This window comes from Lingula anatina, chromosome 2, assembly GCF_051362555.1.
Source record: "Lingula anatina isolate TDL-2025a chromosome 2, LinAna3.0, whole genome shotgun sequence".
NCBI lineage: Eukaryota > Metazoa > Brachiopoda > Lingulata > Lingulida > Lingulidae > Lingula > Lingula anatina.
The window spans coordinates 5,968,766-5,983,293 of record NC_141768.1 but is presented as its reverse complement, the minus strand read 5'-3'; the positions used below and the strand labels follow the sequence as shown (position 1 = coordinate 5,983,293).

Here is a 14,528-nt window from a genome sequence, read left to right as displayed (position 1 = left end):
TTATTATTGTTTTTTTCTTGCTGCTGGGAAATTTGACACATACTACATTTCTCTTCCTTGTCCATGATAAGTGGCTGACTGTGTATCACACATCAGAGTGCTGCCAAACTGCCAATAAAGTTACCAAGAAATAAAGCACTCGGCTAGAAAGTTCTCTTTTTTTATGAGAAAATAAATCTTGCCAGGCATTTCAAGTCCATGCAAATTCAAACGGCTGGGAACAACATACTAACAGCAAGATTAAAACGTATCAGATTTTTAAATGGTACGCAACGTGGAGGTGGTCCACTTAAAGCATTTCGCTTTATCTTGCCAGCTCGGGTAGGTATAACCCATTAGGTCACATTTTAGTTGCCCTCTATGACACCAACTTAAGTACCAATTCATGTACGTGCATTACCCAATGAGCATACATATAGGGAATCCAAGCACGAAAAATAGACCTACCATTATATAAGTGAGGGCGATATTCCTTACATGCTAACCTTTGAAATTTAACAATTCAGACTCGATACTTTATTACGATATTCATTTCCTCGTATCTTTGATGGTTTTGTTATGTGCATTCACTTATTGTGCTACTTCACCTGATATAACACAACGAGAGCCATTTTGCGCTTTGAAAAGGTCTGATGGGTATATACTCTAATACTAGTCCCTGGCCTGTGATCATTGACCATTGACCAAAAACAAGTAAAGTAACACTTGCATAGAAGGGTGCCACTATGGCTCTAACCTTTCGCCGTGCATAACCGTGAAATTCCAATCATTTTCGGTCTCTTGATGCCCTTAATTTGCAGTCAAAATCAAATGCCTGGTGTGGCTTACTATCAGAAAAGAAAGGGGATCAAATTCTGAAGAAATTCAAAACTAGACAAATAAAATGAAACCGTGAAAACTGCAAAACAGCATGCGTCGTTTGTGCTTTGGGTGACATCGGACACGGTGCCAGACATGGCGGTAATTGATATTATTTAGATATGAACTTTTCTCGTTAAAATCCTAGGATATGTTTGATAAGGTGGACGGAGCACGATTTGTTAAATGATGTTGAGAAATAATGAAAGAGGGAACGCTGGTCGCTATCTCTTTCTCGTTACGTAAACAAGAATTTCAGCGGGTTTGAGCAACGGATGGCTGGGATGGATTAATTCAGCTTTTGACCCCCCCTTCCGCTCTCTCTCTCTCCTACTGAAATAACTTAAATGTCCTGCACTTCATCCGATAGTTCAGATAGTACATGCATTTATTTTTGACCACGTACGTTTGAGGCGCTTTTCAGTTGAACTACACTGACGATGTTAAACGTGGTTGCTGCTTTACAGGGAATTATTCTTATCAGGTAAAATAATGTTTTTCTAACGCGCAGATAAAATCGCGACCCCTGATGAAGCACTCCATAAAAGGTAGCCCGAGGACCCATCGTAGCTAAACGGAGCTTGCAGTCTCTAACCTGCGCCTAGCTCCAGTAGCGTTCCCACCCAAGGCACACTCAATATATCAAATTTTATAAGAATAATGCGCAATTCGCAGTAGATAGTTTTTCGGCACGACCAGCTATCAAATAAATTACTCAGTCATTGTTTGGAGGATACACTATTTTTATCTTGGTGTGGTTTTGTGCTGCGTCTTCTAAATTATTTTCAGTGATGTACGTGTACATTTAAGACGCCCATCTTATGTTTCGATTATGCAAAGTCTGACGACACCGACTGTTATTGCGTAGAGAGAGAGTGAGTTGCCCAGTGAAGGCGCACTGCGACTGCAAGCAGACCAATCTTGGACTGTGTTGGATCCATGTTCCCTTGTATGTCCTACTGATTCAGTCACTCATATATGAAAATCGCAGGGAATGAATGGATTTGAAGGTTTTACGGTCAATCACTTTTCCCTCTCAATAAATAAATAAATAAATAAATAAATAAATAAATAAATAAATAAAATCATTTCACTGTCATTAAAATGTTGGGGGCCTTGATACAAAATTACAGTCACATTATTCTTCTCTTACTTCATTTCATAATTATGTGGTTAAGCGCCTTATATACTCCCGTCATTTTTTGTAACGAAAGACTGAAATGCTAAGAAGAGGATATGTGAACACTTCCCAGTCAGCATGGTCAGTTCACTTGTCCATGTTTCTGTTTTAAATCTAATAGAAGGGCCCTTTCTTCTAATCCCATATCGATTAACCATTAGAGACTATATATGTGATGGACTCAGATGAAGAATTTCCTCACTCTGTTCTTGATGTAATTGTTTCAAAGAACTTTTTTGGCAGTTCTAATGATCGTAAACTCATTTGGGAAGAAAGTTCTCCGGAATTTTTCTTTCAGTGCTTAAGAGTATATCTGTATTTTATTTATTAGGATTGTGTGGACCTGACATGGTTCATATATCAAGAACGCTTTTCTGTAACAGGAATATTTGTTGATTATTATTCCAAAAACTGGGCTTCTGACACGACGGTTACGATTTGATGCATTTTTGCCCCGGGTTGTTGGCAATAATATCAAACATAACAGTTTGAATTAGATTATATAGGTCTCATAATTCTCACTCCACTCCATACATCGACGGGCCTTTTTCTGAATCACCTTATCAAAAAAGCTTTTCTAATCAAATATCTCAAACATATTTTCGACAACTTAGTAAATATGCTTTATGATATAATTTCATATGTGAGAGAAAAGTGACGTCTGTTTTGCGGAAATGGGAAAATATTAAAGAAGATAGTTGGAGGTCATGAAAACACGGCGCGAGAAAAACAAACGATAAATTTGGAAGAAAGTCGTCTGATGGCACTATGGGTTTCTGAGTTAAATCACCTCTGTGTTGTCTGAATGCCTCAGAGAGGTGGGTTTCCAATGTTTTATGAAACTTGGGTGTTTGACGTGGTAGTGTCTTAGTATTGCATGCTACATGTATGGCTTTCCTTTGTCTGGTTGCTAAAAGTGTACGCTTAACTTTCTGTCATATTCACTTTCCATATCATTTTGTGCAAGTTATCGGTTTGCGTAAATGTTCGTAAAGGAATGTTAAACATTTTGCTTACGTTAACAAGTCATAAGCAATCTATCATAACGTGTTGATAGATAAAAAGAACTGACTGGTTAATAAGAGGATTTTCTGAAAGGTATAGCCCAAACTTTCAGGTAAAGTACCAGGGACTCCATGAAACGATTTTGATAGTTTTTTCAATACCCTTTTCCCATATTGCACTATGTCAAAATTCTCGCACTTTTTCATTCAAATTATGTAGGCCCTATTCAAATACGTTTTTCAGATTATTTTTTTGAATTCTTGTTTCTTACGCTTAATCAATTCGATTCTCACTATTAAAAGACTTTGTTTGCAAATCCTATTTTTCTTTTTCATTTTTACAGCATTTGAGACTAAGATAGGCCTATATGGTTTAGATAAGTAATACAAAGATTATGACAAAATCTTTTATTTTAATACAAAACAACTATCCCCTTTGTCTTTATCTTTTATTCCAAATATAGCAAATACAAATTATCTTTATTCGTTGACATTAAGCTCTATCGGAAATATTATTGCTGTTTTCCTCGATATCACTTACGCTGAAAAATCCCCTGAAAATATACTTTCTCGTCCCTTTAGAAGTGGTGTTTATGAGTGCGTTTGGTGTGACAATTTTGCTAGATGTGAGCGCAATGTGTAGAGAAACCGGATGTAAACAGACAAGGATGGCAGGCAGGCTTCTCAAGAAAGGTACAGTATGTTTTACCATGTTTCTTTTTATTAAGCACTTAATTGACATTTTTGTGCCATCATTCGTTAGGTTTATGTTCAATGCACTTGGGGAGTTACAATTGCTTCTCGTTGTCGTGGCGTGCATTAAGTACGCAAGAGCAGTCTGTTTGCTACCAAAGCCTACCGGTACCTGCACCAATACTAGTATATTATACACTGTATATGGGAAGCTAGGCAATTGGTACAATGCTTTTAGTTTATTTAATGCAGGGACCGGCTGCAGTGTGATGCCTTACTTACTGCAGGTATGGAGCATATTAAGGCCTCCTGCTGAGACAAATTTTGCACCTGCACTTCCTGGCTATGTTCTTAATTAGTTCTATATTTAAAAATTGTTTTCAGATTTTGCATGTTTTATCATCTGATCTGGCACTACTAGTAGTGGCCCACTAGTCTAATTAACAAGGCTGATGCTTAATTAGATGTTTGTATTTCTTAACAAAATCTTAGTATATAACAAATGGTTAGACACCTGGTCATTACAATCTGTGTTGAACATCTCGCTTCCTTTGTAAGAAATTTTAAAATGATATGTACATTCTTTTGAAAAATTCTATTCATCAGATGTCTCCACGGCTGTACAGTATTCAGCACTGCCACAAGACCTCAGTGATAATGAAGAAGAAGATGATGATTCTGTTGTAAGAAAGCACAAACCCCATAAAAATGGAGTTCATCGAGGTCACACAGATGCCCAAGAAGAAGTTATTGAAATGGAAAACTTCACGTTACCAAAAGCACGAGTCTCGCGGTCTGATCCAGATGTGGCAGTTCGCAAAGGACGTATGATATCAAAAGTGCCCAGGTGCTGTTTTATAGTGGCAATATGTATATGTATAGGATTGGTTGTGACTGTAGCTTTTCTTTTGCCATGCAGCGTTAGTGACTTGTGTGGTTTGTTGGGAAAATCTGGATCAGTTTCTTCAGGGACATTCCATGGAACAAAGAATTGGAAGATTGATATGGCAGATATAGGTAGGATGCCTGTATTCACTTTTTTATTTAATAGCTTGCTAAATATATACACCAGCTGCTCTTTTTTCACTCTTCATTAAGTTTAAGTAATAAATTAAATGGCAAAATGTCCATATTTGTTAGGGTTAATAATTCTCAATTTGCTCCATTTCAGGTTCAGAATCATGTATAAGACTGGTGGATGTAGATGAAGATGGAAGGTTAGACATTCTTTTAGGCATTGGAATAGGCAAAGATGTTCATACACTTGAAGATAAGGAAAAGATGGACAAATTTTGCAAATCTCTAGGTATGTATTTCATATTATCAGCAATAGATATAGTGACCACTACTAACATGATTTGAGATTTCCACGTGAAGCATCAAACAGTTTTTATGGCAAAATCTACTATTTTCTTTAGGACCTTGATGTAATGAGTTTCACAGCAAGTTTATACAGGTGTTAAGTTTCATGGTATATTTTTATTATACACTTATACGTTCATTTTGTTGCTTAGTCAGTTAAACACTATCAGAATTAAAAAAGCAAAAACAAACATATTCTGTGATATTCAGAATGATTTATTGATACAATTGGTTCTGTGGCCCATTAACTATATATATATATATACCCACCATTTCTTGAAGGTTCCCCTTCCCCCTGTGCTGGGTTTGTTATTGCTCTCCGTGGATATGATGGCAAGGAGCTGTGGAGGTTGAACACGTATGCTGAGGTGTTTGAAATAAACTGTCAAGAACTAGATGTTAACAAGGATGGTAAACTGGATTGTATTGGAAGTGGACGCCTGTCGACTTTGTTGGCTTTTGACCCAAGAACAGGTATGTTATTAATGTGTAAATGAAAAAAAGAAAAAAGCATGTACTATAAAAACTATTAAATGTGTTTGCAAAAAAGATCAAGTGATTACACAAGGAAATTATATTATACTTTTATGTAAGTAAAAGGGAGTATGAAACTAAAATGGTTTTGAGCAAATGCGAAGAATTAAAAAGGCTTGTTTAGTAATTTTGCAGTGAAAATTAGATATTTGAAAATTGAAAATTTAACACCTTTCTATGCATAATGGTTTCCAGGACAAGCTCTGTGGAGAAAGAACAGCACGGTGTTCAACAATGGCTGGAATAACTACAATGTGATCACAGTGCCTGACGTAGATGGAGACACTGTGCCTGAGATAGTCGTGCCTCATGGAGGGGAGCCTAAGTTCAAGCCCTCAGTAAGTGGTGCTGGAATTTAAAAATCCTGCCCTCAATAAGTCCTTTAGAAGCACTGTCCCTTTTACTGTATTTTTCCTCTTTGCACTTTTTTCCTTTGTAAAGCTTTTTCATTTTTTTAATCTAAAAAGAAGGGTAAAAAGTAAGGATGAGCAATTTGTCCTTAATCTGTTGAAGTTGATTTGTAGGAGTAACATAGGCAAATTTTTAATTGTAGAAAAAAGCCCTACTGGGTATTTTTTGCTACACCTAGACTTTTTACTAATCTCTTCAAAGTTATTCACCAACACACTATGTTGGCAACAATCTGTTCATTTAGGTGAAAAGATAAGATACAGAGTATTTCACCTCACAACTTGGGAAAAATCTGTACAGGGTAACTTTATCACAGCAGTCTGTCAGCGTTATAGATTCAGTTCATTGTGTAGTTTTCACTTTTTTGTGGAGTTTTGAAAGTGGAAGACCTTTAAGATGGAATTATTTTTTTATTATATTTCTGTAAGAGAACTGATAGAAATTAACAATCTTTAGTTACATAAACTACAGTATAAATTGAAAGACATCTTTTCTTATCATCAGGAACATGTCCGTTTTGCTGGCCGGCTGATAATGCTGTCTGGTGCCACAGGTCATGTGATTGGGCAGTATTTAGAGATGCCAGACAGCAAAGAAACCTACAGCTCATTAGCATTACACAGCAGAAAAGACGGGACACAGTTTATATTATTTGGAAATGGTGGAGAGACTGTTCCAGGTTGGTTCCATTTCTTATTTGTTTAATGAGATAATACAGAATTTGGGGTGTTGAAATACTGTCTTTTTTTATCAAGCTGATCCTATGACTAGGGATGCAGAGTGATGATTTACTTGGAAATTTTAAAGGTGCTGTACTGTTTGTTATCCAAGATGAACTTTCTCTTTATCCCATTTTTTTTCATATTTATTTCTTTTTAGGAAATTTTCTGGCAATATCCTTGGCAGATTTCTTTAAGCATGCTCTGTCAACAGAGCCACACATGTCAGCTCCAAGTCTTGCTGGGAATAATACTGCCTGGCCAGGAAAATGGAAGGATCCTGTTACTGGAATAATTACTATCTATAAGTAAGTTGTGTTATACATGTAGATAATATGCTTGCCAGTTATAACTTTATATATATTAAGATAGGCATTGGATATGCATGAAAAAAGTGACTTTTTTTCAGTCATTCTTTTTATCATGTAAAATGTTGAATTTTTTATATCATCAAAGAGGTTTAAATCAATTAATAGAGGAGAATATAATTCTAAACTTTAGATGTGAATCAGCAACAATTAAACGTTGCAATTGGTTCCATCAATCTTCAACAGGGAAAGTTGATCATTGCTGCACCATACCTCAAGTGCAGTATTAGATTTATTTTCGCTCTTATGTGTTATCAGACCACAGGATGAATCAGAACATTAACTGTCTCATTACATTTAAATCAGTTTAATATATATGATGATTGCATTTGTTCAATTGGATTCATGTACATGATGTTAAATTATCATTAAAATTTTTATCTCTCTGAAAACTTAAGTTATTGGAAATGAAAAATATCAACAACATGCAAAAATATTGAGAGTGGGCAATCATGATGTGAATTTAGTCAACAACACAATCAAGTATTTTTATAATGAATTTCTAAATAAAGATTTGGTAAATATAATATACAAATTTCTTATATTTAAACAAGATCTGATCTGAAGGGTGTGATGGTCCCACCAACTCTGGTTGATGTGACACATGATGGAGTCAAAGACATCCTGATGTCAGGGTATGATGGGACCATGGCACTTTATAATGGAGAGACCTTGGAAACCATTTGGCAGAAACAGTTTATAGGATATGAATCTTACAGGTTAGTGTTTGATTATACCAAATAAGAAAGGTCTTATCGTTTCATTTTTATATTCAGAATGTTATGATTTTTTACTAAGACTTAATCCTTTGCTAAAAGTTTATTGAATTGTTTTTGAATTAAATTAGACAAATGAAGTACAAAATAAATATGTAGAATTCTTTCAGGCCATCATTATAAAGTAAGCATGGTATTAAGGACTGAAGAATGTTTCATTTCATTTCCAGCACCCCAGGAGTAGGTTATTTTGATGATGATGACATACTGGATTTCATGTCTCACTGGAGCCATGGAGAATGGCCAAGTTATGACCACTGCATGGTAAGGTCATATTTGGGGTAGGGTAGGGGGTTGGGGTACGTAGTCTGTGTAGGCAACAGTCTTTTGTTATTGTCCTATACTAAAAACACATTTGAGTTGCCTGTTTTGGATATTTTTATATTTTGGATAGAAGTGAATTTAAAATATGTGCACATCTTATTTTTTATGTGGTTAAAGACTTTGGCTATGATAAATGTTTCATAAGTATGTTACAACGCTTATAACAAATGGTTAATAGCTGTAGTGCAGTGGTGAAAATAAGATCAAGCATGGCAAAAAACAATTACCATTTGATGCTCTTGAATGGTTTGGAAGATCAAGAGTTTTTTAATTTTAATCGATACTTTTGTACAAATATCTTTTGAGATGCACAGAATCCAAGGATCAGTTCATGGTGACATTTTATTTCACTTTTTTAGACTGTGATCCAAAATGGCAAGACAGGTGATGTGATGTGGGCATTGAATACATCTAAGTTTGAAATGTCCTCACCACTAGTGCTCAGGACAACCGATTTACACAGGGACTTATTTATCTTCAGAAGTCAGGGGAGAGAAGGAAAACTACACAATGATAACATGGGAGAAACTCACGGAATAGATTTACAGAGACCAGTCAGTGAAATTATTTGCTTTTTAAGTCATCTTAAATTAACATCTATTGAACAAGTGGAGCTTTAGTTCATTGTCTGAGTTATCTTTTCATGTGATAAATAGGCTGTTTGATTTTCTGCCAAAATGTGTTTAGTAATTTAAAAGGCTTTATTCTAAATGTAATATTGTATCATCAGTTACATAAAAAAGGTAATTTTTTTCTGTATCCCAAAAGATTGTTTTCCCCATTTTACAGCTCACCCCCAGACCTGCTCTAGACAAGTACCAAACCACCAAACCAAGCAGGGGGCAGAGTAGGGATGGAATCCATGACAAGAAAACCCAGAACACTATGGAGCCCTCTCACCCTATGCCTGAAGAATCATTCCTAGGCAGAGGAAGAAACAATCAATATGAGCCTCCTGATGATAGCTCTTATGATAACAATAATAGAAATAAATGGCCAGAAGATCCCAATTATCCCCCCTATTATATTGATCAAGATTCTGAAGGAAGAAAGACGACAAATTCATTTTCTGATTATTCAGAAAGGAACTATGGGCAAAAAGATGGATATGGTAACCAGTATGGTAACAGGCAAGGATATCCAGGGTATCCAGGACAAGGAGAAAGTTCAATGCAAGAGAACTATGGGTCTGACAGTTTTGAAGGTGGAAGGCAGAGATCAAATAAGTATGTGAAGCACAATGGGCACAGTGTGGCTAAGAGGCATGGGGAAGAAGGTGGTGAAGGTAAAAGATAGGGGAATTCCGTCATATATAATTAGTTATCGTTTCATTTTCATTTTCCTGTCTGTGGTGAAATGTATTGCATTCTCAGGAAGTGGTCGCTAAGAAATATATATTTTTTAATAAAAAAATTTTTTTTTGTTTCAATTTGGTTTTAGTAGTATGTTACATAGGATTGTGCAGTTTTTGTTTAAGTCTAATAGAGTTTTCTGTTTTATGTGTAGAGATAGATTTTTAATTGAAAGTTGCTTGTCTTTTTGGATATGGGGAATATATTTTGTTCTCTACATGTTTCATGTTTAATGTGATTTATATTGAAATACTTTTGAGCTACAAATATGGCAAATTGTTGTTCTTTTTTAATTTAAGTGTGTTCTTCCTTTGCTGTTTTAATGTTATACTTAAAAATAGATAGTAGGTTATATCTTCACAGTAGAATTTCATAAGGATTTACAGAAAAATGATTTATGACCCAAGCATATGAGAAACAATGGTTCTTAAGTAATTAATCAAAATTATTGCCAAGCTCTAAAAGGAATTTAATTTGGTTAAAGGAAGTGAGAAAACAATTTGATATATTAGCAAATTTATTAGTACTTTTGTGAAGAAAATTAACTGTTGAAAACAAAAGGTATATTGTTGTCACTCCATTTTCTTTTGATTATAGGACATGTAACTTGTGATGATGATTTGAAAGTTCTGACTACAGAGGTGTTTGCCATGGACCGTACTACAACACACAACCTGGCAAGACTCTGGAAATTCCCTGCCACTAAACATTACTACAGTAAGTAAAGGCTTCTTCCCTAATATAAAACCTTTTTCTTTATGACAGATCTTAAGTACATGTGTCAATGGTGAAGTAAGAAGATTAATGTGAATATTAATTTTAAAAGTTGGAGTTTTCATGCAATATACATGTATCACAGCATTTCAGCAAACTTAAGATAAAATGCTTAAAAAATAATGTCATGCACATTGTTAATCATAAATGTTATATCTTCAGACAACAGTGAAATGGTAGAGTTGTTATCAGGCTCTCTAGATGCCCCAAGGTTGGATTCTAATGATCCAAAAGTGTTTTGCTCACCTTTTACATCACAAGAGAGAACAACAGGTACAATTTCTCGTGCAAAATAGGTTTCAATGGCTTTATAGAATCTCTGTTTTTTTCTTCATTCATTTGTTGAAAGAAAAAGCTGTATGGATTATAAATATACAATTTTACGTTTGAGTACTGTGTTGAAGCAGTTGATCTTTCTTTGACACAGTTATCTTTAAATTATTATAATAATTATTTCTTCAGTAAATACAAACTAAAACAGCCTTAATATTGAACTAAAGGCATTTCTAAGTTCCTTGTCGTTAGTATATTTAATATTCTACTTGCATCAATGATTTATCATTGGATTTGTCCATGTACAGGTGCCTTAGGTGATGTGGATGGAGATGGCAAATATGACGCAGTCCTCATTGTGACAGGGGCGGCCTTGCTTCATGATGACATGGGAAGTGAATTGACCCTCAAGTACAAAACTTTTATCTATAAAGTGAACCTAGAAGAGGCTGTTCACCAGCAGGATATGGTACCAGTTAATTCTACAGTTTCATCTGATCTAGGCAGCATGGCAAACTTGACAGCTTTAAAAGATGTTGGATATCTTCCCCATGAGCAGCAACCATGGACAGCATACTTAGGTAGTGATGGAAACTGTGTATATACTGAGAAGTAAAGTTGGCAGCTAAGTTTTAGAGAGTAATGCTCTTTAGTAAACTAGAAAACATACTTTTAAGAATAGCATAACTTGGGTAAAAGTAAAGTTAGTCTTTTATTTTTTAGCCTAATGACATAATTGTATATTACCTGCATCAATGTCCTCTCCTAGTCACAGTTCATCTTGATCTGTAGTTTTCAAAAGGGGGCTCCATGTTGCTGATTTAACCTTATTCTGAAACATTTCCACTTGGCCCAACAAGTTTTAGGTTCACAGCCTTTAAATCTATGTTTGATCCGGCAGAGGTCTGTTTAGGTCATTGATCAGAAGAAAATGTAATAATATTTATAATATAAACAGAATCCTAGTAGAGAAATCTGATTTAGTTGAGTAACTAGAATTAAACAAAGAAAAAAGTTTTATCTGTTGTAGGTTGTTCATTTTGAAATAAGGTAACAGATTAATATTTTAAGGAGGGGGGAGGAGAAGAGACAGCTGCTTCAAAATTTTTTCAGAGAAAGATGCTATCCCCCATCTTTTTATTTTTAATGTGTGAGGCAGATTGCAAATTACAAATACGATGTTGGCATAATATATGGTTGTTTTCTGTATATATATATATATATATATAATCAGATTTTGTGTCTTAGGCTGACATGATTTATTATAAGAAGATAATCAGATCCATATTATTCTGTATAATATAATATAATATAATATCTCACATTCACTGTATTTCTATAATTAATAGTGGCTTTTAGTAAACACTTTGCATGTGTATGTCCATGGACATTTCAGAAATGAAGTCTGTTTTAATATATTATATTAAAAGATTTGATTAAAAACCAGTGTTTTAAATAGTTACAGACATAAAGGATTTGCTTCATGGTAAGAAGTAATGAAATGTTTTCAGAATTGTTATTTTATAAAATTAAAGTAATGTGTACTTAAGCAGTAATTTTTAATAGGTACAATCCATTGTTCCCAGTACAAATAATTGGTTATAAGCTGTTTTGATTTTTCCCTTGTATTAAAAACATATAACCATTCCAGTATTTTTTCAGTTGCTTGCTTTTATTTTTTGTATATATTCATTAAATGGCATTCCAAGCTACTTATATTTTAATAATGATATATTTTCAGCTATTTTACATATTTGGCTTTATTTATAGAGATTATGTATACATTTGTAGTGATAACCATGCATTGCCAAAGAGGTGATGTTTTCACTTCCATTTGTTTCACCAGCCTAACTCAAGAAGTGATGGATGGATTTTGATTAAATTTTTTTAGGATAGGTTAGAAATGGGCTAACTTAAAAGTGATAATATTTTGGTGATGATCCATTAATCAATTAATTGTTAATTGATGGTTGATTATTAGTTTATTATTTGTCTTGGTAGAGGTCTACAGTCTGAGTGCTTTTCTAGTTAGATGTCATCTTCCTAGTCTTTTGACTAATGGCACTGTTAATGAAAAGTATACAATCCCTTACAGTAAGCATTAGTTTTATTAGTAAATCACAATGGAATATTGTTTTCTGTTTACAACAAAATTGTATGCGTATATGTGTTTTTGTTATCTATGTAATAAACTTTTAACTTAGTTCATCATTTTGTTTTTTCTTCCAAATAGAGCAGATGAATAGACTAGAGTCAATCTTAATTAAGAAGTTCTATATTAGTCATATTTTATATGTCTACATATCCTGTAAAACTACTCACCTTTCCCAATTCAGACCTTTAAAGAATGAGAAAAAAGTACCCGATTTTGATATTTCCTTCTGAAAAGTACATTAAGATGAGGCAGTATTTATAAATGACTTACTAGTAATTAAGAACCGAATAATTTTTAACAAATGGAATAAAACATGGAATCTAAGTGCAATGATTCACCACTAGGAGAATATTCGATTTGGCGGTAAATCCAGATGGGATACCTCAATGTAGTTACCCCAAGCTGCAAATATGCTATAGTTTTGAAATCGGGATATTTGAACCTTTAGTAGAAAATGATAAGATTTTTGATAAATATATCTCAGAATTCACACTTAAATTTAAACGAAAAATTTGTATTGACAATTCATTTAATATGCATGAACTTCGGGTCTTTTTCGTGCAGTGAAGCCTACCGGTGCCAGGTTCCTCCGTCAAAAGGCGCAACTCTTTTATGTTTGGAGGTATGCTTTGGATGCGCGAAATTGACAGGTGTTCCCGACTCACGTGAAGAAGCGGTGGAATTTGAACGTCATCCCATGTGATATAAACCTGTATGGACAATGTCTGGTATTGTATGGAAATGACCTGGTGGAACCTCTTTTAAGAAGTATGTGCTATTATATATCGTTTCCAAGTGACAACTTCAAAAATTTTACTATGTACACGTTTCTGAGTCTGGTTCAAACGTGCCTGATGCTGTCCGAAATTGAGATTCTCCAATGTCTCCATAATAATAATGCAAGAGGCATATGAAAAATAGTTATTATATTGCAAGGTTTTAAGCTGTGCGTTCTTTCAGTGTTAAATATCGCATTTTTTTTTTTTTTTTGTAACATGCGGCTTTAATCGCCTCCCAGATAGCATGCATACGTTGGGCCAACGTTGGCCCAACGTTGCCTTGGTTGACCATGCAACGTTGGCCCAACGTTGGGTTTCCATCTAAGTGCTCACTTTGGCCAACGGTTGGCTGAACGTCTTTTTAATGCCAACGCATTGCCAACGTATTCCCAACCAAACTGCGTTGGCCCTACATTGGGCCAACTAATAACCAACATTGGTCCAACAATTACCCAACCTGTAACCAACAGTGTATTTACGTTGGTTCTACTAATAACCAACATCAGTCCAACGATTACCCAACCAAACTGCGTTGGCCCTACATTGGGCCAACTAATAACCAACATTGGTCCAACAATTACCCAACCTGTAACCAACAGTGTATTTACGTTGGTTCTACTAATAACCAACATCAGTCCAACAATTACCCAACCTCAAACCAACAATGCATCCACGTTGGCCCAATGGTAGGCCAACTGGTCACCAAGTTATATGCAATTTGCACAACACATTATGACCCAACCTAAAACAAGGGGCACAGTGATTTACAGTAACCCAACATTGAGCTAAAGGCAAAATCTTTTTTTTTTTTTTTTTTTTTTTGGAATCACATAGGTAGTAGGGCACTGTAATTACACATCTGATGCACAGGCAGATCAATGTCCTGATGAAATATCTTGAGCATCTGAAATCTGCAAACTGCAAGATATGACTGAAAAATTAGCAAGCTTTCTAAGGGATGAATCC

General features: G+C 34.8%; 1 protein-coding gene across 1 annotated transcript; it reads left to right on the top strand.

Annotated features, from left to right (window-relative positions):
• Positions 1–3,606: 3,606 nt before the first annotated feature.
• LOC106168424 (protein FAM234B) lies at positions 3,607–12,836 on the top strand. The gene is made up of 14 exons (XM_013547464.3): positions 3,607–3,735; positions 4,342–4,752; positions 4,907–5,041; positions 5,380–5,571; positions 5,827–5,969; positions 6,547–6,721; positions 6,922–7,069; positions 7,684–7,848; positions 8,076–8,169; positions 8,589–8,783; positions 9,019–9,514; positions 10,179–10,298; positions 10,518–10,628; positions 10,937–12,836. The coding sequence occupies exons 1-14, from the start codon at positions 3,636–3,638 to the stop codon at positions 11,242–11,244; spliced, it is 2,793 nt and encodes a 930-aa protein (XP_013402918.2). The 5' UTR covers positions 3,607–3,635; the 3' UTR covers positions 11,245–12,836.
• The last annotated feature ends 1,692 nt before the right edge of the window (positions 12,837–14,528 follow it).